Here is a 25,146-nt window from a genome sequence, read left to right as displayed (position 1 = left end):
TTTGCTAGGGAACTAGGAACCTAGGAGAGCCAGAGTGACACCATTTTAAAATCAACTCCATCTTAAAACTAGCATGGCAAATTCCTTGCTAGTCGGAGATGATCAATACAGTCTCAGTCTTCAAGGCGCTCGCCATCTAGAAGATAACAGAGTAGGAAGTTTCTCAGCATCTAATCAATAGGTGAAAAATCAATTCTATTCATATTTTTTCAAATGTGTCCAGTAGGTGCAGAGACACTGCCATTGGAACTCACAGACATGGCCAGGTCAGGCGCCATTTTAATTTTTTCCTTCAGAGCCACGGAGCCTCTACGGCTTCGATCCTTCCTCCGGGCACCAGGGTGCGCTGTACCGTCTCTTGGTGTCGGCTGAACAGTGTCGCGCTCTCCCTTACTTCCCTTCTTGCTGGGCCGCACTTCCGGTGGCTGGCGGAAACGGGAACCTGCAGCCGCGGGGGCCGGAGTCCCGGGGCATGGTGGGGGCGGGGCAGGGGGAGGCGCGCATGGAACAGGCTGGGGCATCCCTCGCCCTGGCTCTTTGAGCCCGGACCAGACAGGTGAGGACTTATCATTTTTGGCCCAGCCTCCAAGCCCGTCAGACCCTCCCCGGCAGGCTCCTCCCCGCATGACGCTGATGCCCAGAGGCCCCACGGCCCCCTCCCTCCCTCAGAATTCTCTTCCCATTGAGGCCCCGCCCCAGGCTTTTCTTTCCGGGGGCGCCCCTTTGGGTATGTGTGCCCGCCCCTTGGCATCCCCTTCTGGTTTAGAGGCCGTCGCAAGGAATTGAGGGACATGTGCACCTTCCCCCATAGGGAAACTGAGACCCAGCAAGGGTAAAGGACTTAGTACCACACAGTGAGTTTAGTGTCCCAATTCAGTCAGGCTTTCTTCTTTCATTCCATAAGGTACCAAATGCCTACCGTGTGCCAGCCCCAGTGCTAGGTTCTGAGAATACCGGATGACCAGGGTAGACCTGGTTACTTCCTGTCTGGAGGGTACAGGTACAAGGGAATCAAACATTAAACACAACCATGCAAGTGGAAGTATAAATACAACTTGCGATGATTACTATGGAGAAGACAAAATATAATAATAATAGGAGGCCTGTTTTAGATAAGATGGTCAGGGAACACTTCCTAAAGGAGACCGCACTTAAGCTGCAACTTGAGAAGTTACAGCAAGGGCCAGGGGAAATGCATTCCAGGCAGAGGGAGTAGTCTCTGTGGATGCCTGAGTTGGCACAGAACTTCCCGTTAGATAGATCCAGTGTTCAAGAAGGGAGACTTACCATGTGTCAAACACTGTGATGTGCATATAGAATATAGTGTTTGCGTATTGGTCGGTCGGACATCACCATCTAATGAGGGCCGTAAACATAGGTAAGATCTTCATCTCAGCTGCCCAGCTCTGCCTTTATAGGGCAAAAGCATTATGTAAATGATTGGGTATGGCAGGGTTCAAGTGAAATTTTATTTACAAAAACTGGGAGGTGGAGGTCAGGCGTGGTGGTTCATGCCTGTAATCCTAGCACTTTGGGAGACCAAGGCAGAAGGATCACGTGAGCTAGGGAGGTCCACGGTGGTGCCACTGCACTCCAGCCTGGGCGACAGAGTGAGACACCCAAAAAACCAGGAGGTGAGAGGTGGGCTAGATTTGGGCCGAGGGCAGTAGTTTGCAGACCCTTGCTCTATTCTAGATCAGTATACATTTTAGGTCCTTATTCAGTGCATGTAACTCCAATATAATTGAAACGAACGTTTTACAAAACAGTGCTTGCCATTGCAATATATGATAGCTTGATATTTTCTATTTTCTTGTATTTCATTTTTTAAAATGTCAGTAAGACTATTCACTAAATTGATTCAAGGCCCTATTAATGAGGTGTGACTAGCAGTTTGAGAAACTTGCTCAGTCATGGAGGTATGTACATTTTTAACTTGAGTGGGTATTATATATACTTACATAAGGCATTTGGAACCTTTTCAGAAGGAGACAGAATGTGAATAAATACCTCATTGTATGTTTTAAAATACAGATTGGATGCAATCCCTCCCCTGCTTTCCAGTCTTTTTCTAGGCCTCTCTTATCAGTCACTCTGTGCTTCCTGTGCTCTAACCACTTGAAATTGCTCTGTTTCCCAAATGTGCCTTGTCATGCTTTTTAAAAATGTGTCTTTTAGGTACCTTTTTATCAGTTTGTTCCTTTTTTTTTTTTTTTTTTTAATTTGGAGACAGAGTCTTGCTCTGTCACCTAGGCTGGAGTGCAGTGGTACAGTTTTGGCTCACAGCAACCTCCGCCTCCTGGGTTCAAGCAATTCTTGTGCCTCAGCCTCCTGAGTAGCTGGGGCTACAGGCTCCCACCACCATGCCCAGCTAATTTTCGTATTTTTAGTAGAGATGGAGTTTCACTATGTTGGCCCGGCTGGTCTCGAACTCCTGACCTTGTGACCTCCCTGCCTCAGCCTCCCAAAGTGCTGGGATTACAGGTGTGAGCCAATGCATCCGGCCCATTGTTCCTCTTTTACTTAATTTAGTGCATTATTCTTCAAGGCTCATGCCAATTGTTGCTCCATTAATTCATTTTAACATATTTATGAGCACTTAACTGTCCCTTCTCCTAGGTGCTGGGAATACAGCAAGGAATTAGACCAGTTCCCTGCTCTCTGGTATGGGGGGACAGATACTAAAAAGGTAAACAAATAACTTAATTTCAGAAAGAGATAAAGACCATTAATAAAATAGGGTGTATCAGTAGATTCGGGTGGGTGGGGAATCTACTGAGTAAGTAAGGTGGCTGGGGAATATTTCTGAGGAGGTACTATTTTAGCTGAGACTTGAATGATGAAACAGAGTCAGATCTTTCAGCACTTAAAAAATGTGATTCCACTTCTTTCTGACTTCCTTGGTTTCTGATGAGAAATCTAGACATTTGAATTGTTGTTCCTCTATAGGTGATACATGGTTTCTATCTGGTTACTTTAAATTACTGTGTATCTTTTAGTTTTTTCCATTTTAGCTATGATGTGTCTGGACATGGATTTCTTTGGATTTATCATATTTGGGGGTCGCTGAACTTCCTGAATTTGGGGGGGTCTCTGAATCTTTTGAATTTAGGATTTATATCTTTAGCCAAATTTGGGAAGTTCCTTCCTTCTTTCCTCCCTCCCTCCCTCCCTCCCTTCCTTCCTTGTTTTTTTTCCCTTCCTTCCTTTCTTTCTTTTCTTTTCTTTCTTTTGACAGAGTCTCACTCCGTTACCCAGCCTGGATTGCAGTGGCGTGATCTCAGCTCACTTCAGCCTCTGCCTCCCAGGCCCAAGTGATCCTCCCACCTCAGCCTCCTGAGTAGCTGTGACTACAGGTGCACACCACTGTGCCTGGCTACTTTTTGTATTTTTAGTAGAGATGGGGTTTTGCCATGTTGCCCAGGCTGGTCTTGAACTCCTGGGCTCAAGCAATTTGCCCACCTCAGCCTCCCAAAGTTCTGGGATTGTGTACTCTCTCGAAAGATCAGGGTGTTAGACCTTTTGATATTTTCCCTAGGGCCCTGAGGCTTTACTGACTTTTTTTCAGTCTTTTTTTTTTTTTTCCTCTTTTGTTCACATTGGGTAACATATACTAATCTATCTTCAGGGTGACTGACTCATTTCTGTGATGGCTTCAATTTGCCCTTGAGCCCATCAGCGAGTTTTTTATTCTTTTTCAGAATTGTTTTTAAATTAAAAAAATTTTTTTTACTAGATTCTATGGAAGCTAGAAGAGTTTTGTATGCTGGTTATTGCTTTTCGGCTCTAAACTTCTTATCTGGATCTTTAAGAAATATCTTCTGTTTCTTAGCTGAGACTTTGGTTTTCCATCATTTCAAGAGTGTTTGTGATTGCTTATTAGAACACTTTTATAACAGGTACTTCAAAATCTTTCTCAGAGAATTCTAACTTTTGTAGCATCTCAACATTGGTGTCTGTCAATTGTCTTTTCTGGATTGAGTTTTTTCCTAGTACTTCATATGCTGAATTATTTTGGATTGTATCCTAGACATTTTGAATATTATAAGATGATAGGGCTTGTTTAAATCCCAAGAGGAATGTTGGTAATTTTTGGCTTGGTAGGCAGTCTACCTAACTAGCTTCAGGGAATTTGCAATTTGCAACTCCCTTTCCTTAGGCTATGGTTGTAATGGCAGATGAATTTTCAGAAAGTCTTTGCAGTGCTATTTGGATCTGTCCCATGCATGTGACATTCAGTGGCCAGTCTGAGATCTGGGTGGTAATTATTTCAAATCTCAAAGCCTTTAGTCTGATTTGGACCAGATCCACACAGGCGCAGCTTGGGAGTTCATGAACAACTTCATGATGTTACTTTTCTGCACTCCTCCCCCTCTGATATCTCCTCAGTACCTTCTGGTTCCATTGGGGTCTCCCTTTTGATCTTCTGATGACAAAATTGGGACTTTAATTACCCTTCCTTGCAACACACTTGCTCTGCAAGCAGCAGGAGGACCAGGGGGGAGACCGCGTTAACCTCACTGCCCATTCAGTGGTACTTTATTGTTAGCCAATTGGTTTTTCTCGTATGCCTGTCGTATGCATTCTGTCTAGGTTTTATAGCTGCATTTTTAGTGGGAGAGAAGGTGGTGTTTGCTTATTCTTTCTTGTCTGGCAACAGCTTTATAACTTGAGTTTTTCACTAAATGCCATTGACTTTTATGGCCTGTGATTTAACTTTGATTTGAATCAAGGTATAATAAAACATTTAGAAGACTATGCCATATAATAGATACCCCATAAATATTAAAGCATATTTTTATTGTGATTTTAAAATAGCATAACATTTACCATTTTAACCGATTGTAAGTGTACAGTTCAGTAGTACTAAGTATCTTCACATTGTTGTGAAATAGATCTTGAGAACTTTTTCATCTTGAAAATCTGGACAGTCTAACCTATTAAACAGCACCTTTCCTTTTCCCCTCCTGCTAGTCCCTGGTAACTACCATTCTTCTTTGTTTCTGTGAATTTGATTCCTTTTTCTTTTTTTAATGATAAGCATTTTAAATTAAAAGTTTTTTTTTTTTTTTTTTAGAAATTGGGTCTTGCTCTATTGCCCAAGCTAGACTCAAACTCCTGGGCTCAAGTGGTCTACCTTAGCCTACCAAGTAGCTGGGATTACAGGTGTGTGCTACTGCACCTGGCTGTTGAATTTGATTACTTTTGATACTTCATTTAAATGGAATCATACAGTATTTGTCTTTTTGTGATAGGCTTATTTGACTTCACATCATGTCCTCAAGGTTCAATGATGTAGCATATGTCAGAATTTTGTTCCTTTTGAAGGCTGAATAATACTCCATTGTATATATATACCACATTTTGTTTATCCAGTCATCCATCAATGAACTTTTGGATTGCTTCCATCTCTTGACTACTGTGAATAGTGCTGATATGAACATGGGTGTGCAGATATCTCTTAGAAATCCTGCTTTCAGGCCGGGCACGGTGGCTCAAGCCTGTAATCCCAGCACTTTGGGAGGCCGAGACGGGCGGATCACAAGGTCAGGAGATCGAGACCATCCTGGCTAACACAGTGAAACCCCGTCTCTACTAAAAATACAAAAACTAGCCGGGCGAGGTGGCGGGCTCCTGTAGTCCCAGCTACTCGGGAGGCTGAGGCAGGAGAATGGCGTAAACCCGAGAGGCGGAGCTTGCAGTGAGCTGAGATCCGGCCACTGCACTCCAGTCCGGGTGACAGAGCGAGACTCCGCCTCAAAAAAAAAAAAAAAAAAGAAATCCTGCTTTCAGTTATTTTGGATTTATACCCAGAAGTGGAATTGCTGGATCATATGGTAGTTCTAATTTTTTTTGAGGAATCTTCATACTGTTTTCCTTAGTAGCTGTACTATTTTTCAGTTCCACCAACAGTGCACAAGGGTTCAGCTTCCTCTATGTCCTCAGCGACACTTGTTATTTTCTTTTTTTTAAAAAAGCAGTCATTCTGATGGGCGTGAGGTGATATCCCACTGTAGTTTTGATTTACATTTCTCTGATGATTAGTGATGTTGAGCATCTATCTTTTCATATGCTTTTTGGCCATTTGTATAGGGGAAATGTCTATTCAAGTACTTTGACCATTTTAAAATTGGGTATATGATTTTTTGTTATTGAGTTATAGGAGTTCTTTATATGTTCTAGATATTAACCCTTTATCCAGTATATGATTTGCAAATATTTTCTTCCATCCTGTAGAAAGCCCTTTCACTCTGTTGATTGTGTCCTTTGATTACAGAAGTTTTAAATTTGATGTATTCCTATTTGTCTGTTTTTGTCTTGGTTGCCTGTGCCTTTTATGTCTTATCTAAGAAATCACTGCCAGGTCTGATGTCATGAAGCTTTCCTCCTGTATTTTCTTCTAGTAGTTTTATAATTATGGGTCTTTTATTTAGGTCCTTGACCTATTTTGGGTTAATTTTTGTATAGGGTGTAAGATAGGATCCGACTTCATTCTTTTGCATGTGGCTATTCAGTTTTCCCAACACCATTTGCTGAAGTGACTATCCTTTTTCTATTGAGTAGCAGTAGTACCTTATCAAAGATTGTTTAACCATATATGCCAGAGTTTATTTGTGGGCCATTTCATTGGTCTGTGTCTGTCTTTATCCAGTATTACACTTTTTTGATTACTGTGGTTTTGTATTATATTTTGAAATCAGGGGGCTTGAGTCCTCTTTGTTCTTTTTCAAAATTATTTTGTGTATTTGGAGGCCCTTGACATACCATATGAATTTTAGGATGAATTTTTTATCTTTGTAAAAAGTGCTATTAGGATTTTGATGGGGTTTGTATTGAATCTGTAGGTTATTTTGGGTAATATGGACATCTTAACAGCCCAGTAAATATTTTTTGCTGGAATGAATACACATTGAATATGATTTTTTTGTTTGTTTGAGATAGAGTCTCACTCTGTTGCCCAGGCTGGAGTGCGGTGTTATGATCATGACTCATTGCAGCTTCAGTGATCCGAGCTTAAGCAGTCCTTCCACTTCAGCCTCTCAAGTAGCTAGAACTACAGGCATGTGCCACCATGCCTGGCTAATTTTTATATTTTTTTGTAGAGACGGGGTTTTGCCATGTTTTCCAGGCTGGCCTTGAACTAGTGAGCTCGAGTGATCCATTTGCTTCAGTCTCCCAAAGTGTTGGGATTACAGGCATGAGCCACCGTGCCCGGCCGAATGTGTCTTATACTGTTCAAATTTGCAGTTGTAGATTTTTTTCTGTTGAACATTCGCAACAGCTGAGCATACTTGGAAGGTATTCCTAGTGAACTGGATCCTTCCCTTAGACCTCTTTCTAGAGTTGGAAATGTTAGGACCACTTAAGGGGAAGCAGTAATGCCAGTCACTGTCATCCTGGGAGCTCCTAGGTTCAGGATATAAGAAGAGAAATCTGTTTGACTTGTATATATTTATATTTTGGTAAATTTTGTTTCATTTTCTTGACTTCTACTTTACTTTTCTGTTTAGAGATGTGATAATGGATCATCATGTTTCTACTATCAGGCCTCGAAGAATCCAAAACCAAAATGTCATTCACCGCTTGGAGCGCCGGCGGATCAGTTCAGGCAAGGCAGGTACCCACTGGCACCAAGTCCGAGTGTTCCATCAGAATGTCTTCCCCAACTTCACAGTTGTCAACGTTGAAAAGCCTCCTTGTTTTTTGCGTAAATTCTCACCTGATGGACGCTACTTTATTGCTTTTTCTTCAGACCAGACATCTCTTGAAATCTATGAGTACCAGGGCTGCCAGGCAGCAGAGGACCTACTGCAGGGATATGAAGGAGAAATCCTGTCCAATGGCAATGACCAGCGGTCAGTGAATATCCGGGGCCGGCTCTTTGAACGCTTTTTTGTCCTGCTGCACATTACCAATGTTGCAGCCAATGGTGAGCACCTGAACCGGGAGTGTAGTCTCTTCACTGATGACTGCCGCTGTGTCATCGTGGGCTCAGCTGCCTACCTCCCGGATGAGCCTCACCCTCCATTTTTTGAGGTATATCGGAACAGTGAATCAGTGACCCCCAACCCACGGTCCCCTCTAGAAGACTATTCCCTCCACATCATTGACCTTCACACTGGCCGCTTATGTGATACACGCACATTCAAGTGTGACAAGGTGGTCTTGTCACACAACCAAGGGCTGTACTTGTACAAAAACATCCTGGCCATCTTGTCTGTGCAACAACAGACCATCCATGTCTTCCAGGTGACTCCTGAAGGCACTTTCATTGATGTGCGGACCATTGGCCGCTTTTGCTATGAGGATGACCTGCTCACTGTGTCAGCTGTTTTCCCTGAGGTACAGCGGGACAGTCAGACAGGCATGGCCAATCCCTTTAGGGATCCTTTCATCAATTCCCTCAAACACCGGTTGCTGGTGTATTTGTGGCGCCGGGCAGAACAGGATGGTAGCGCAATGGCCAAGAGGCGCTTCTTCCAGTATTTTGACCAACTGCGGCAGCTGCGAATGTGGAAAATGCAGCTTCTGGATGAAAACCATCTGTTTATCAAGTACACTAGTGAGGATGTAGTAACACTGCGAGTCACAGATCCATCACAGGTATGAGGTGCACTTCTGCCTTTTACTTGTCCAGTCTCCTTGACAAAATGGGAAGGTTTCTCTGTTTGTAGCCCACCCCTCAGAAATAGACATTTCACGTAGTCTGAGTTGATATCCTAGGGTCCAAACTTAAAATCAGCTCCATTTTTCTCTGGTCATATGTATTTATCTGGACAAATGGAAGCTAAAGTTCAAGTCATTGACAGGAAGATAGTCAACTCTGATTACTACCCTAGCTCTTCTGCAGAGCATTTTCGGTACTCATGAGATGGAAGCCCAAATGCTGCAAGGTCAAGGTTTGGACTACTTATGGATAACCTCTTTTGATTTTGTAAGATTGTGCTTATTGGTCTGGCTGTTTTAGTAATGGCAATGAGAATGAGTATACGATACAAAAAAGAAAATTCTCTAAGTAACCCCACTTTCATCCTTAAATGGTTAATAATTTACTTCTCCGTAAAGTCCTATTTATAAGGTAACTAGCAGGTGCATTCATTTGGCAGAATTAAGTTTTGTGACTTTACCCTGACCTTGCCCACATGCCGGGACATAGCTTGTAGAGCAGTGAAGAGATCAAAAAGAAGCCAAAATTTATGATCCCTGAGGAGAGTCATCAGGACAACAAGTCTTAAAGGTTTTTCAGTTTAGGGGAAGAATGCCTTTCTTTCAGTAGGGGAAAGAATTTCCCAAAAGGGAATAAGGTGATATAAAGAGCACAGAACTGCTAAGATTTGGGGGTTGAAACACTACATTGAAATTCAGGGTAATTTGGGCATTTGTCTTTGAAAACCTCTCCATTTCAGTGTTGGCCAAGTTAGAGAACTACCTTGCTACACCTTTGTCCCCCCAGTTCTCCTGTTTGCAGATTGTCTTCTTAGACACTAATTTGGAAATTCAGAACAACCAGCAAATCAGTAAATCATGAAGTCAACTGAGTTTGGTATCTCTTATTGACCTGTAGCTGATTCTACCATTAACAGATTCTGTACAGGGTATCATGTCCTATAACCTCACCAGCTACCTGTGGTAAAATATCTTCTAACATTTTCCTTCTGAATTGTAGTTTGTGTGTTCTAAAAAAAAGTACGGGAGTAATATGGTTAGGGATCATTTTTTGTGGATTTTGTTTCTTCCCTATCAATGATGAAGTCACCCATTGAGCAATCACAGGTGAGCATCTGGTTCGTCTTATGTATCATGGGATATTGCAGTGAAGTCCTTGACTTCTCTATCCTCCTGTTCTTTACTTCCCAGTCTGTCTTGGAGGGAAGGCTAGTAAATGTTTGAGTAATTTTATATCCATGTAATTATGAGAGATTCTGGTGAAGCCCTGATAGGATCAAAGTGTTGTCCAGGGCTATAGAAAGGACTTGAATCAATCTTTATTTAGGTTTGAGCTATAATTGCCTTTTTATTTTGGAGGTAGTAAGTTGTCTGTGACTGCTGCCTTTGAGATTATTCTTCTTTGCTGAAAGGTGGCCTAGTTTTTTCTGGTAGCTACAATAAGTCGTAGCTAGCGACATAACTAGGGCTCTATACTTTGCTTATACAGTTTGTAACTCTAAACCCAATCTTTCTGCCCTAGTTGTCCTCTGCACTCCTCCCCCAGTTTAATTTGATAGGTTCCAGTAAGATTAATAAGTAAAAAGTATATCCCAACACAAGGCCTTGGTAATATTATGAGTATTATTCTCAGGTTACCCTCTAGCCTCTTTAATTTACAGCCAAATTTAATTTGCAGGTGACTGCAAAAGCCATGTAATATAAGCTCTGAGAAGCGCTAATTACTAGTAAAACAGGTGAGTCGAATGGCTCCAGAAATTGGTAATGGAGATTTAAACTCAATCATAGGAGGGTGAAGTACTAATCCTAGTGGTTTGAGAACTTCTAGAGTCCTGTCAGAAGTAGATGATTCACACTGCTACATTCACTGTAACAAAAATTAGGGGTTCTTGGAACTTACTTGTTAGGCAGGGCAGAGCACTGGAAGTTTAAAGGAAGCGGGCTAGCCACTGAGGGCCCATTTAGAAAAAGCAGTAACTCTGTCACGTATGTCATATGGCATTTGAATGCTTTTCAGGTTTCGCCTCTGATCTTAATTGCTACAAATCTCAAATGTATTTTACAAATGCTCTTGGCTGAAAGAACATTTATGAAGAAAAAAGTGGAAAATGCCTATCTGATTTTTCATTTGTTCAGCAGTACCTTGCTTGTATACAACTTGCCTGGGCAGTTTAGAACAAGATGTACTTAAGGTGTCTCTCTGCATGTTAGAAATATTAAGAGGGAAAAATAAATACCCCTAAATTGAACTTTCAACTGTACACATACAAGAGAAAATAATTTGCCAACAGGCAGCCCCAGGCTGCAAATCACTTTCTCAGCAGGAAAGAAAATTAAATCTGGCATTTTAAGAAGTGCTTTTTATCCCAGGGTGGGTTGGGGAGCAAGTAGGGAATAAACATTTGGAAGGAAAAATACTGAATTTGCACAGTTTGAAATGAAAATTCAAAACCTTTTTATACTTATATGCTGGCCATCTCAGTAAGTCTAGCAGCACAGATACAGTGGGAAATCTGGCAACATTGAGGCTCTCAATTGATAAATCCCACTGGTGCTTCCTATTTTCCCAGAACCACTTGGAGCCATGTTTCCACCTTAGTGGTAAAGCTGAGGTGTTTGCTTGTTGTTGTTGTTGTTGTTTTTGGAAAATTCATGCCTTGAATTTTCAGCCAAGTGATAAGTGATAAGTTTCCTAGGCATGGCATTATACTCAGCTGTCCTATACCTCTCTCTCTTTTCTTCTGCAGGCATCTTTCTTTGTGGTGTACAATATGGTGACGACAGAGGTGATTGCTGTGTTTGAGAATACGTCAGATGAGCTTTTGGAGCTCTTTGAGAACTTCTGTGACCTTTTTCGTAATGCTACCCTGCACAGTGAAGTCCAGTTTCCCTGCTCAGCTTCTAGCAACAATTTTGCAAGGCAGATCCAGCGCCGGTAAGCTGCTGTACCGACTCAATAGTCTTAATTTTTTTTAGAAAAATTGGTGTTAGGCCAATAGCTATTGTCTCTAGGAAACCGTCTCTTATTCTGTCTGTCCACATAGCTTTGGTTAGTCTGTGCATTATAACCCCTTGTTTCTTTCTGAACTTCTTCCTATCTCAGCACCTGTGGAATTATTTGTGCATTGTCTGTGATTCTTTCTAGACTGCATGTGAACTGCAGAAAGATAGAGGCTGTGTCTTCATTTATTGCTATATCCTCAATGGTACACTGTCAAGCACTTATGTTTATTGAATGAATAAGGAAATAATTTTAGAGCTTTTGGTTAAACATGATATGTTGAACACATGTATTTATCTTTGCTCCATCCCTAAGTCCCACTAAAATGACAATAAAGTAAGGTATAAACCTGTAAGAACAAAGAGAATAGGAGAGGAGACAATGGGAGATAGGACATATTAACAAAGTTTTAAAAGCTGAAAAGCCAGGGAATGAATGAGAACTGACTTAGCATACCTCAGAGAGCAGAAACTCAACGCTGCAGAGCTTAGTCATCAAGAAACAAGCTGCCTTACACCGGAGAACTCAGGAAAGGGTCAGGACGTTGGAGGTCCCAGGTGCCTCTAAGTACTTCCAAAGGTATCTGTGAGGTAGGCTGAAATGAAGAGGATTGGTAAAGTTCTTAAAAGGAGTAGTCAGACCCTCTAGATCCCTTTTCTAAGTCTACATAGCCAAGTGACTATCTCTTCAACATCTGCAGAAGGCTGGAAGTTTATTCTCTGAACAGATTGAACCACATGGGCTCTGGTGTCAGGTTTATGAGGTATATTTAAAAGTAGGGATGAGACATGTTATGCTAAAAACAGGAATTAGGTGAAAGTTGACATACGGAAGGGTAAGAGTCCTACCCCCCTTCCCAGATATGGCATCCACGCTTGTACCTTCCAGGCAGGAGATTAGAGATTCTTCCCTAGGAAAACTGACCAGCACAAAGAGGAGACTTACAGATACTGACACCTGGAGTGCCTTTACAAATCACTTAGGTCACCCTAAATATATACCCCCCAGTCAGCAAGGCCCTCCTGTGAACCAGAGCTTCTAATAATTGCCGTAGTGCATTATTATGAAACAAATGGTTCCTTTGGGCCAAGGGCCTAAACTAAATCCTACTTTAGTTAGTGCCTCATCATATTTCACATACTTAAATTGTTTCCCTTACTTTAGGCAGTAATGGAAAAATAACTGTTCTGGGTCCAAAGATAGATCAGACCACAGTGAGTGGATGAATCAGAATAAGCATTACTGCCACTGGGAAAAACAAATATGTTAATGCAGTGGCATCGTATTTATATAAAGAGATAGTACTCGATTATAGATAGATGGCTACTGAGTTCAGACAACTGTTTTGCGTTTTCCTTTTTCTTTGGTTCACACAAATCTTCTGCCTTGGTATCTCTTCAGTATAGAAGAATTTTTATATGCAGAACATGGATCAGATTTTGCTTTTTTTCATTTTGGGATGAATTTTCTTTTAAAATTTGCTTCAAAATTAAGCAGATAATTGACAAGTAACAGTCTGAGTGTGGTGGTTCATGCCTGTAATCCCAACACTTTGGGAGGCCAAGGCAGGTGGATCGCTTGAGCCCAAGTTTTAAGACCAGCCTAGGCAACATGGCAAAACCCTGTCTTCACAAAAAATAAAAAAAAAAAATAGCCGAGTGTGGTGGCGCATGCCTATAGTCCCAGCTACTAGGGAGGCTGAGGTGGGAGGATTACTTGAGCCTGGGAGGCAAAGGTTGCAATGAGCCATGAGTGTGCCACTGGACTCCAGCCTGGGTGACAGAGCAAGACCCTGTCTCAAAAACAAAAAAACAAAAACAACAAAAGATGGGTGCACTCAGTCAAAACATCAAAGAAGTCACTAGATGATAAGCTCCATGAGGGCAGGGATTTTGTCTATTATGTCCACTGCCGTATCCACAACACCAAGGCCAGTGTCTGCCCTGTGGGAGGAGCTCAGTAGGTATTTGCTGAATGAATGAAGTTATCCAGGAATTAGAAGAAACTGTTTTCCAAAAATTATTTCAGAATACATCTGGAATTAAACAAAATTACAGAAAGCTCCAGAAAAAACTGAGGGGACAGGTTGTATATTCCAGCTCAGTGATCTTAAGAATTTTACTTTACCACCAAAAGATTTTGAAAAATTGGGGTACCCTCACATATTTTTAAGTTGATTTTTAAATTTTTTTTCCTGTTACTACTAAATTTAAATAGTTGTAGAGGATGATATTTTCAGTGTATATTAAACATTGACATTTAAAATAACACTTTAAAATATAACAAAAGGATGCTAATTACCATAGTAATTTGGTATTCAAGTATTTTATATGAAAAATTCATGGCAAATTATACCCATAATTGAGAATTTTACATTGTTTCTTCTGATTCTCAAATTTATATGTCTATTCTATGTCTCCAACACAGTTGTATGCTAACATATTTTGTTGACCACTAATCATACTTTGCTACATTGAAAATATAATGTATATATAAATTGAAATTTTTTTTTTACTTCTTGTGAACACATGGTTCTAAATGCTAAATTTTATAGTAATCTTTTCCCAGTAATCTTTTGGTAAAAATCAATGAAATTGGGACCCTTATAGGTCAAAATAAATGTTCAAGAATAAAAATGGACACCAAGGATCATGAGTCATTTAAGGAAAGCCTTTATCCTAAAAGAGACCAACACAAAACAAACAGAATAAAGAATAAAGACTAAGGAAACAGGCCTGGCATGGTGGCTTATGCCTTTAATCCTAGCACTTTGGGAGGTTGGCGTGGACTGATTGCTTGAGCTCAGGAGTTCAAGACCAGCCTGGGGAACATGACTGGTCTCCCAAAAAGCAAAAAAATTAGCTGAGTTTGGTGGCATGCATCTGTCATCCCAGCTACTTGGAGGGGCTGAGGCAGGAAGATTGCTTGAACCTGGGAGGTGGAGGTTGCAGTGAACCGAGATCAAGCTACTGCATTCCAGAGTGGGTGACAAAGTAAGACCCTATCTCAAAAAAAAAAAAAAAAAAAAAAAGAATGTTACATTCACTGAAACAATTTAAAGTATAAAAACAGGAACATTCCAGCCGGACGGGGTGGCTCACACCTGTAATCCCAGCACTTTGGGAGACCGAGGCAGACGGGTCATGAGGTCAGGAGATCGAGACCATCCTGGCTAACATGGTGAAACCCTGTCTCTACTAAAAGAAAAAATACAAAAAAAATTAGCCAGGCATGATGGCAGGTGCCTATAGTCCCGGCTACTCGGGAGGCTGAGGCAGGAAAATGGCGTGAACCCAGGAGGCGGAGCTTGCAGTAAGCCGAGTTTGCGCCACTGCACTCCAGCCTGGGCAACAGAGCGAGACTCCGTCTCCAAAACAAACGAACAAACCAAACAAAACAGGAGCATTCCTAGAACAATGAGAAACTTTTGGAAATTTAAAATTTGTTGGATGTAGTGGAGGAACTCTCCAAGAAAGTAGAATAAATTGATAAGAGAAGGGACATAGAAGAGAAACATTAAAAAAAAAATAGAGTATCTGCCTAGGAGGTCAAATATCTGGGTAATTCCTGAAGGAGCAGTGGAGAACACAAAGTGGAGAAATAATGAGATAGTTTCCCAGGACTGAAGAACATAAATTTTTGGATTGGCAGGACCATCCAGTGCTGGAGCTGGCTTGTACTGGCTCATGAGATCTGACTTTAACTTTCAGGAATTTTTGCAAGCTGATTGTTAAACAAAGTCATTATTAAAAATTATTTCCAAATTATTTCCTATTTTACTGTTACTTAGGCTCTTGCGGTTTTTGCATCTATTTTATCTATATGGTGTAAATACTATATAAAAAGGTGCTACTACTCTTCTCTTGGCAACTGCACATTGAGTAATGTCACATTGGTACCTTGGCAGGAAGATTTACACCACAGAAATCAACAAGCACTACAAATCATGGCTTTTTTCCCCTGAGAAAAATTAAACCTTTATCAGTGCACCACTGGATTCATCTAGTATCCAGTATAGTCAATGAAAAAGACCCACACCGAGAGGCATATCATCGTGAAATTTTGGAACATTGGGGATGAAGAGAACATTGTGAAAACTTTGAGAAAGAACATACGTTTCACACGTAAAAACAATGTCATCATAATGACATCAGACTTATCAATAATACCGAAAGCTTGAAGTCATTAAAATCATGCCCTCAGAAGTCTATGAAAAGGGTGATTTGCAATTTAGAATTCTATATCCAAATAATAGGGTGGAATGCAGACATTTTCAAACCTGTGAAGTCTGAAAAGATTACCTCTCATGTACCTTTTCTAAGGAAGCCTGTGGAGATGTACTTCAATAGACCACAAAAGAATGGTATGTAGGAAATAGTCTGACACTAGAGAGAGGCAAAGAGAGTCCTGAGGATAATGATAAAGGGAATTTGCAGAATGACTGTCCACCTGTCAGACCATTTGGAAGCACGAGAGTGGAGGAGTCCAAGAAGAATGTGTCCAAGGAAAAAAAAATTGTTAGAATACTGGTAGGTTTGAGTATATTAAGAAGAGATTGTCAGTTTTCCTAGTAGAGTTGTCAGCATAGGCTTCACTGAGAAGGTGGTGGTTGAGAAAGCTTTTGAAGGAAGTCAGGGGGCAAGCCATGTGGATAGCAGGAAGAAGAATATACCCAGCAAAAGGAATAGCATATCTAAAGGCCCTGGGGTGGATCTGATGCATTTGAGGGACAACAAGAAGGCCAGGGTGGCTGGACTGGAGTGAGCAAGGGGCAGAGTACTTGCAAATAGGGTCAGAGACCTGATTTGGGGTGGGGAGGTAGGCAGATACATAGGGTCATTCTATAGTCTTGGCTTTAACTATAGATGAGGTAGATTGTGTCATGTTTGAGCAGAGGAATGGCATAGTCTCACTTATGTTTTAACAGAGTCACTCTGGCTGTTCTGTTAAGATTAGAATGTAGGCAGGTAGGGTGGCAGCAGGGATACCAGTTAAGAGACTGTTTCAGTGATCCAGTAAGTATAACTATGGCATTCTGTTTCCTGCCACTAGGATTTAAGTTCTTTACTGTCCACTAGTGTATCCTAAGCACCTAGAAAAGTGTCTGGCACATACCAAATCCTCTGTGATTATTTGTTGTTCAACGGTGGTGGCTTGGATCAGGGTGGTAGCATTGGGAATAGTAAGTAATTATATTCTCAGTGTATTTTGAAGGTTAGAGCCCAGTGGATTAATGGAGGATGGTCTATGGGCTATGAAAGAACAAAGTCAAAGATAATTCTAACATTTTTGGATTGAACAGCTTGCAAGAGAGAGTTGCCATTAAACTGTAAACCTGTGGGTAGAGCAGGTTTAGGGGAGAGGATCAAAAATTCTGTAAGTGGAGGTGTCTCATAGTTTCTCAAAGGAGTGTTAGCTGTGTCACAGCCACCTGACAATTTTCAGTACAATAGGGACTGAAAATTAACTTATTGGAGTTAGCAGCATCGAGGTCATTGGTAACTTTGACAAGAGTAGGTTTGAGTAAGATGGTAGGGGTGAAAGCCTCTTTAGGGTGGGTTTAAGAAAGAATGGGAGGAGAAAAGTTGGACAGTATGGAAAAGTGTTTTGAGGAGTTTTATTATAATGGGAGCTGAAAAGTGGTGCATTAGCTGGAGAGGTAGGTGGTGTTAGATTTTGTTTTTGTTATTTTTTAGATGAGAGGGAAAAATGGCATGTTTGCATACAGATGGGACTGATCCTGTAGAGAAGGGGAAACAGTTTAGGAAAGTGGAAGAACTTCTTAAGTGCATGAGAGGGGCTGGGTTCTAGTGCACTGGCAGATGGATTTGCCTTGCATGGGAGCACAGAAAGTTATATATGTACAAATGTTGGGTAGATGTGCTGATGGGAGCTTTAAAAAAGTTATCTTCTGCTAACTTCCATTTGTCAGTAACAAAGTAAGTGATGCCATTAGCTAAGAGTCAGCATGGAAGAGGGGAGACGAAATAGTCATGGAAGAGCGTGGGAGTCTGGAAGGACTATGGAAATGTAATACGAGTGCCCTGCAGCATTAAGAGCCTACATAAAGTTCATGGCCATAAGTTTAAAGTGAGCATTGTATGTTTTTCTCCAGCCGTGGAGAAAACCAAGTAGTACAGGCAAGGAATAGGCAAAGTTGAGCTTAACTGGAGGTTGTAGTTTTTCTAAGCAAGTACCATAAGATAATTTAAGATTGTTGAGGATGTGTGCAATGGATGATTTAGTGATTTCATCTTATGTGGAAGGAAGGAAGAGAGGTTATGATGAGAGTGTAGGATGGCAAGAAGTTTATAGAATCAGTGGATTATAGGTCCTGTAGCGGTTGAAGGATTGCTGAAGTTGGGACGAATAGAGGGAGTGAGCCGGAAAGATGGGAGAGAAGATGGTTGGAGAGCGTGACGGTCTACCCTGTGACTAGAGAGGGTTTGCAGTCGTTGGTAATGGTGAGGTTGAGGGTGTGACTGTGGAATAAGCAGTTGAGGTTGAGAGGAGGTCAAGGAACTAGTAGGAGGCTATGGTGCTGTAAAGAACATCTCTGAGGATTTTGAAATTACCGAGAATTAAGGGAGGTATGGCTGGACAGAGTGACACTGAGGCAGGAGCTAAAGTGTGAAGACATCAGAGTGACTGCTTTTAATTAGTGGGGAGCATGGAGAGTGGAGGTGGTAGGTGCTGCAGAGGAAGAGGAACTGCTTCAACCTGTAGATTATCACAGATGCTTTGATCTGTGGTCATCACAAAGCTGTGAACCAGCCCCCATCATTTTACCTTTGAAAGCCAGCGAGTCGGTGAGTCAGGCAGGGCTAAGGTGTAGATGAGATGGTGCCAGATCTTTGCTGAAAATGAAAGTGCCCAGGATCTTTTATTTCAGCTCAAATGAAAGGGAAAAAATAAGCTCTATTTGGCCCAAGATTTATTTTTATGATTTATACTGAGGCTGTGAAAATTACTGTCAGGAGGAGTAATGGAAAAGCAGTGTTGCTTGCTAGGGTTTCTTTAGGGGGAGCGGAAAAGTGTTGATATCCACCTAATACCATAGGTTAATAGTGAAAATAAAAATTGCCCTCAACTAATTAATCTTTCTAGTCTCATGAAAGTTAGCAACACTGAAGTTTTTTTATTCCATTTGTTTCAGGGATGAGATATTATACTTTTCTCCCAGACTAAAAAAAATTTATATCCCCTTGATTGTTGAACCATATGATATGCTTGAATGTAGAGGTTTAAAATATATATATATTGATAGACAGTTGACATTGTTTCTACGACGCTGTAGGAAAGTGAAAAATAAGGAAAAAATTCAAAATGTCATTATACGACTGTTAACATTTTAATGTGTTTCTGCCAGTTTTCGCTTTAAGTGTGAGTTTTTGTTTTCTTTGTGTTTTTAGCCATATTATATAGACAGTATTGTATCCTACTTCTTTTATTTACAGATGTGATAAACATTTCCTCTGTTACCATATCATCTTTGAAAATGGTAGTTTCCTGTTAGCTTTTTATTTTTTCTTCCTCGATAAACAATGCTGTATGAATGTGCACAGAGATTTTTCTGCATGTAGAGTGATTCCTTAGGGCAAATTTCCAGAAGAATAGAAGTACTTGTCAAAGAGTATTAAATTTAGTTTTGTGGCCAGGCACGGTGGCACATGCCTGTAATCCCAGCATTTTGGAAGGCTGAGGTGGGTGGATCGCTTGAGGCCAGGAGTTGAAGACCAGTCTGGGCAACATGGCGAGACCCTGTCTCTACAAAAAAAAAAGTTAGCTGGGTGTGGTGGCACGCACCTGTGTTCCTGGCTACTTGGGAAGCTGAGGTGGGAGGATTGCTTGAGCCCAGGAGAGGTGGAGGTAGCAGTGAGCTGAGGTTGTGCTACTGCCCTCCAGCCTGGGCAACACAGCCAGAACCTGTCTCTAAAAAAAATAAAATAAAACTTAGCATTTTGTTACAGTCATGAGAAATAACTGCTTTGTCATTATTTTCAAAGATAAGTTAGATATATGACTCTATGTCTGTTACTGTTCTTCTAGATACTGGTGTTTCTGCAGGAGTATAGATAGCTAGTTTCCAAATTTTATTTAAACAAACAAAGAATGGGTAATTTATTTGTGAAAGGCTTGCTGGAAGTGGGTGATCCCAAGAAGAGTCAAAGGCTGCTTCTGTTCTCTATAACTCCTTCCTAATTCAGTCTAAGGCAGTTATTTGGGGAAAGTAAGTTCTTGACCTTTTTCCCCAGTTGCACTGTTATTAGAAAAGAGTAGAAATAGTTGTCATAAACTAGTTATACTCATTTTAAACTTGTTTGTAGAGTCTTTGTTAACTTCTAAAGTAGGGCCGGGTGTGGTGGCTCATGTCTGTAATCCTAGCATTTTAGGAGGCCAAGGCGGGCAGATCGGTTGAACCCAGGAGTTCAAGGCCAGCCTGAGCAACATGGCGAAATCCCATCTCTATAAGAAATACAAAAATTAGCTGGGCGTGGTGGCATGTGCCTGTAGTCCCCACCTACTCTGGGGGCTGAGGTGGGAGGAACGCTTCAGCCGGGAAGGTCAAGGCTGCAGTAAGCTGAGATCACACCACTGTACTCCGGCCTGGGCAACAAAGCGAGACCCTGTATCAAAATTTAAAAAACCCAAAACCCAAACACATTTCTAAAGTAATTTGTTGTTTTCCATTTTTAGTTATATGTTTTGCTTTTTAAAAGTATTTGTAGCTGGCCAGACTTGTAATGTGTGAGAGAGAGTTCTGTCTTAATTCATTACCTAGGTTTTAATTTGTATTTAAAGAAGGAGTTGTTCTTAGATATATATTTGTCAATTTAAAATCCAAGACAGCTTTGTGTACCTACTAACAAAGCCTTCCTCACCGGCCCTTTTGTTTAGGTTCAAAGACACTATTATAAATGCCAAGTATGGAGGACACACAGAGGCGGTACGCCGGCTGCTGGGTCAGCTCCCCATCAGTGCTCAGTCTTACAGCGGTAGCCCCTATCTGGATTTGTCTCTCTTCAGTTATGATGACAAGTGGGTATCTGTCATGGAGCGGCCCAAGACTTGTGGAGATCACCCAATCAGGTACAGTGTCACTGCTATAGCTACAAACTGCTCAAGGGCTGAAGATGGCCTGCTTTCTTTTCTCTTCTTCTGGACATCATTTGATTGTGACTGTCTCTACTCGTATTCATGGGTAAGGTTGCAAGGCAGGCTATTTCTATAATGCGGTGAGTGCTACAATCATTTAGGTACTAGTCTCATAAATTATTCCTACTCTTTGCTTCTCATCAGAACATCTAATTCAGGTAAGTATTGTCCTCTTTTAAAGGTATCCAGGGTAGGAAGCTGTACTTTCCCATTTAATAATCTAATACGATTCCATAATAGTTTTTGTCATTGAGACTTTATAATTATGTATCTAACACAGATTTTATTCTGCCATATTACCTAATAGAAAAAATAGCAGAGACAATTTGGGGAACTGCTGACAGATTTAGAAGAAACTCATGCTTCCTCACTTGGAGGAATTTTGGAATATAGACTGCTGTGTTATTATTAGAACTTTGAAACTGACATCTTACAAGAAATTGTTTCCTCACAGAAGTCTAGTTCACAGACCCATCTGTCTCTCCATACACGGAGCCTGTTCTGTGTGCTGTAATAGTATTAGCGGGAGGAGCTGGAATTACTGTCACTAGTGGAGTTACCTCAAGGTGGGTGTGTTCCTGGAGCTCTAGGCTGGAGCTTGGAAGGTCTTTTTCACATAGAAACAGTGGTAGTTAGATCTTTATGATAGATATATTTCATCATCCAGCCTCCTTGTGTATTAAATGGGCCTGTGTGACATATTCTGTATAATTAATCACCATTTATAATATTTCCTTTGGGAAATTAGAGTCAAGTTCCAAAAACTAGTTAATATTTTTATTTATTATGGAAAGTTGTATATGGAAAAACATATACAAAAAGTAGAAGAGCGTAATAAACCTTCATGTACTCATCACCCACTTGAACAGTTACCAGCTCGTGGCTGCTCCTGTCTCACCTATTTCCATCACCACCACTGCTCCCTCCCCTTCCCACCACTGTCTGAGGTTATTTTTAAAGGAAATCCAACTTATCCTAGCAAAACAAGTAACACTATTACCCCATCTTTAAAAAATTAACGCTCAAGCCTGTAATCCCAGCACTTTGGGAGGCCGAGACGGGTGGATCACGAGGTCAGGAGATCGAGACCATCCTGGCTAACATGGTGAAACCCCGTCTCTACTAAAAATACAAAAAACTAGCAGGGCGAAGTGGTGGGCGCCTGTAGTCCCAGCTACTTCGGAGGCTGAGGCAGGAGAATGGCGTAAACCCAGGAGGCGGAGCTTGCAGTGAGCTGAGGTCCGGCCACTGCACTCCAGCCCGGGCGACAGAGCAAGACTCCGTCTCAAAAAATAAAAAATAAAAAAATAATAAAAAATAAAAAAATAAAAAATTAACAAAAAATCTTTAATATCTTCAAATATCTAGTCAGTTTTTATATATCCCTGTTGTCATACAAATATTCTTTTTATAGTTAATTTGTTTGCATCAGATCCATACAAGGTTCATGCATTGCATTTGGTCCCTTCAGTCTTTTTTTTTTGAGATGGAGTCTCTGTCTGTTGCCCAGGCTGGAGTGCGCGATCTCAACTCACTGCAACCTCTGCCTCCTGGGATCAAGCAGTTCTGCTGCCTCAGCCTCCCAAGTAGCTGGGATTACAGGCGTCTGCCACCACACCTGGCTAATTTTTGTATTTCTGTAGAGATGGGGTTTCACCATGTTGGCCAGGCTGGCCTCAAAATCTTGACCTCAAGTGATCCACCCACCTCAGCCTCCCAAAGTGCTGGGATTACAGGCGTGAGCCACTGTGGCTGGCCCAGTCATTTTTATTCTGTAGGTTCTTCTTCCCCCTTTTATTTTCTTTGCAATGAAATTATTGAGGAAGTTAGGTTGTTTTTCCTCTAGTGTTATCCAAATTCTAGATTTTGCTCATTGCATCCCTGGGATAGTATTTACTATATTTCTTATTTACCCGTATGTCCTGTAAAGCAGGAGTGAGATTTAGAAACTCAAACAACCCACTTTAAATTACAATCCCTTTGTGTTTGGGGATTTTGGGAGTAGGGCTGTGTGTTTTTTACACATAAAAAAGATGGGCCCCATCTGTTACGAGTCAAGTACCATGAGATACATTTCTCTGTCCTTTCTGTCTTTCCTACTTTTCTAATTGGAGAAGATGAATCTAAAATTTGGAAATGCTATTGCTCCTGAATAAAGGGGTTTCTCTTATAATTCTTCTTTATATTTTTAATTTAAAATGAGAAATATAAGGATATTAAGGGCATTTGAAGACAGAATACCATTCCTCCAATGTCTTTACTGTATAATCCAGTCTAGTCTTTGTCAGTGTGCATATTTACATTTACACACTTGTAATCACAGTTAGCATCATTTTTTGTAGTCTGTTTTTATTTTATAAACATTATTTCATATTGTTATTATACATAGTCCTCACAATTACAGTCCTAATGATGGTATATTCTATCAAATAGACGTACCATGATTTATTTAACCATTCCCCCATCACTGAGCATTTATTCTCTTTCTACATTTTTACATTAAAACAAATGCCATAGTAGTCATCTTTATTCATATACTAGTTACTTCATTTAAATCAAATTCTGAGGATATATATTCTTGGATATGGAATTATTGAGTCAAAAGGTATAAATATCTTTAGGTCTGCTTATATATTGCATTTCCAAAAGGAGATTATAGGACTCTTTAATTCAGGGCTTTTTGTTTTCTAGAATCCTCCCTGCCACCCCACCCCCACCTGCCTCAGCCATTCAGCCTCCACTCACTAATCATCAGTAGTTCTCCAAACCATAGGGCATTTATTTTGCATATGGTAAAGGCATTTAAATACTAGGATGGATGGAAGCATCTTTAGTCTCACATATTAGATGAAAAATTAAACACTACTTAGTATTTTGTTTCTGAGCATGAAAAATAAGAACCTTTTAAAAGAATTTATTCTTAAATATGAAGAACTCAAAGGTGAGCCTAGATCCACACTGTCCAATATGGTAGCCACTAGCCACATGTGGCTGTTGAGCACTTAAAATGTGGCTAGTTCAAGTTGAGATGTGCTCAAGCATCAAATACCCACCAGATTTCCAAAAAAAAAAGGAAATATCTCACTAATAGTTTGATACTGATTATAGGTTGAAATTACAATATTTTGGATATATTAGAGTAAATAAAATGTGTTATTAAAATTTCCCCTTTTTATTTTTATTTTTTTCAGTATGGCTACCTGAAAATTTAAAATGACACACGTGGCTTTCATTTAATTTTTAGCCCTGGCCTAGACAATCTTGAGGCAGGAGCGTCTGGAAGTGGAGAGGCTATAATTAAGACTGTAAAACTGAGTCATCTCAGGAAAGAGAAATGACCAGTGACTCAGTGCAACATAGTAAAATTTATAATCACTCTTCACTAAATGAGCTGATCATACCAAGGTGATTTTATAGTTCTGATAACCTGGGGCTGATATAAGAGGAGATTTCATGAATAAGGTAAAATAATGAGTTGTCACATTCCCCTGCTGTCTAGATTTCTGTTTGATGGTGAATATCAATACTTCCCCTCTTTCTCTGTCTCTGTCCTTGTTCTTTTTAGGTTCTATGCCCGGGACTCAGGCCTGCTCAAGTTTGAGATCCAGGCGGGGTTATTGGGCCGCCCCATCAACCACACAGTGCGACGCCTTGTTGCCTTCACCTTTCACCCTTTTGAGCCTTTCGCTATTTCTGTGCAGAGGACTAATGCTGAGTATGTTGTCAACTTCCATATGCGACACTGCTGCACGTAGGTGCCTCACCAGAGCCAGGTTATCTGGTCTTCCAAGACTTTGCCACCCACTTATCTCAGTGGACTCCAAAGCAAAAACTCCTGACTACTAGCTCTGTTAGTTCCAGCCTGCTATACCTCAGATGGGAGAGAGCCAGAGAGAAGAGTGAGGGTGGCTCAACCTAAAGGAATTTTTAAATTGTATACAATACTGCTACTGATTGATGTAATATCCTCTTGCATTTTCCCTGTGGGAATGCCCAGCATTAATTAAGTCCATTTCATTTTTGCTTTACTTTGCATTTGATTGCTGTGAAGATGAAAGCATTAGACTTTTACCCCCTTCATGTCACTTCTTTGGCATTATGGTTTGCATCTGAAAGCAGTTAAATCTTGTTTACTCATGAGAATGATGTACATCCTTTCCATTTAACCCATAAGCATGGCTATCTTTTTAAGGGAAAAATAAAGCCATGGTATTTTCATACTTAAATATATATGCTTCGATGACTGCTTTATGTTCCTATCATACCCAATGCTTTTCAAGTACTTGGGTTCCAGGAAGGACTGTAAAAGAGATGGGAGGCTG

At 40.8% G+C, this 25,146-nt stretch overlaps 1 protein-coding gene and 1 long non-coding RNA gene across 4 annotated transcripts; one reads left to right on the top strand and one right to left on the bottom strand.

The window, feature by feature from the left end:
- Positions 1-291: 291 nt before the first annotated feature.
- On the top strand, positions 292-25,050 carry DET1 (DET1 partner of COP1 E3 ubiquitin ligase). 3 transcript variants are annotated; one of them, XM_030930257.1, is made up of 7 exons: positions 302-556; positions 2,620-2,689; positions 7,512-7,614; positions 7,754-8,604; positions 11,415-11,602; positions 20,567-20,758; positions 24,390-25,047. In XM_030930257.1, exons 4-7 carry the CDS (start codon positions 8,368-8,370, stop codon positions 24,577-24,579), a joined length of 807 nt encoding a protein of 268 aa, XP_030786117.1. In that variant the 5' UTR covers positions 302-556; positions 2,620-2,689; positions 7,512-7,614; positions 7,754-8,367; the 3' UTR covers positions 24,580-25,047. The 3 variants fall into 3 exon arrangements, with proteins under 3 accessions (XP_010360601.1, XP_030786117.1, XP_030786116.1); XM_030930256.1 differs by having other exon boundaries at positions 393-556; positions 7,512-8,604; positions 24,390-25,050; XM_010362299.2 differs by lacking the exon at positions 2,620-2,689 and having other exon boundaries at positions 292-556; positions 7,512-8,604; positions 24,390-25,050.
- Positions 904-12,310, bottom strand: LOC115897479. The gene is made up of 3 exons (XR_004057258.1): positions 12,125-12,310; positions 1,288-1,410; positions 904-987 (listed from the first exon to the last, which is right to left on the bottom strand). It is a non-coding gene; the product is annotated as an uncharacterized LOC115897479 (long non-coding RNA).
- Positions 25,051-25,146: the final 96 nt, after the last annotated feature.

Source organism: Rhinopithecus roxellana, chromosome 5, assembly GCF_007565055.1.
Source record: "Rhinopithecus roxellana isolate Shanxi Qingling chromosome 5, ASM756505v1, whole genome shotgun sequence".
NCBI lineage: Eukaryota > Metazoa > Chordata > Mammalia > Primates > Cercopithecidae > Rhinopithecus > Rhinopithecus roxellana.
The sequence above is the reverse complement of the archived record's forward strand: the minus strand, read 5'-3'. Positions and strand labels throughout refer to the sequence as shown.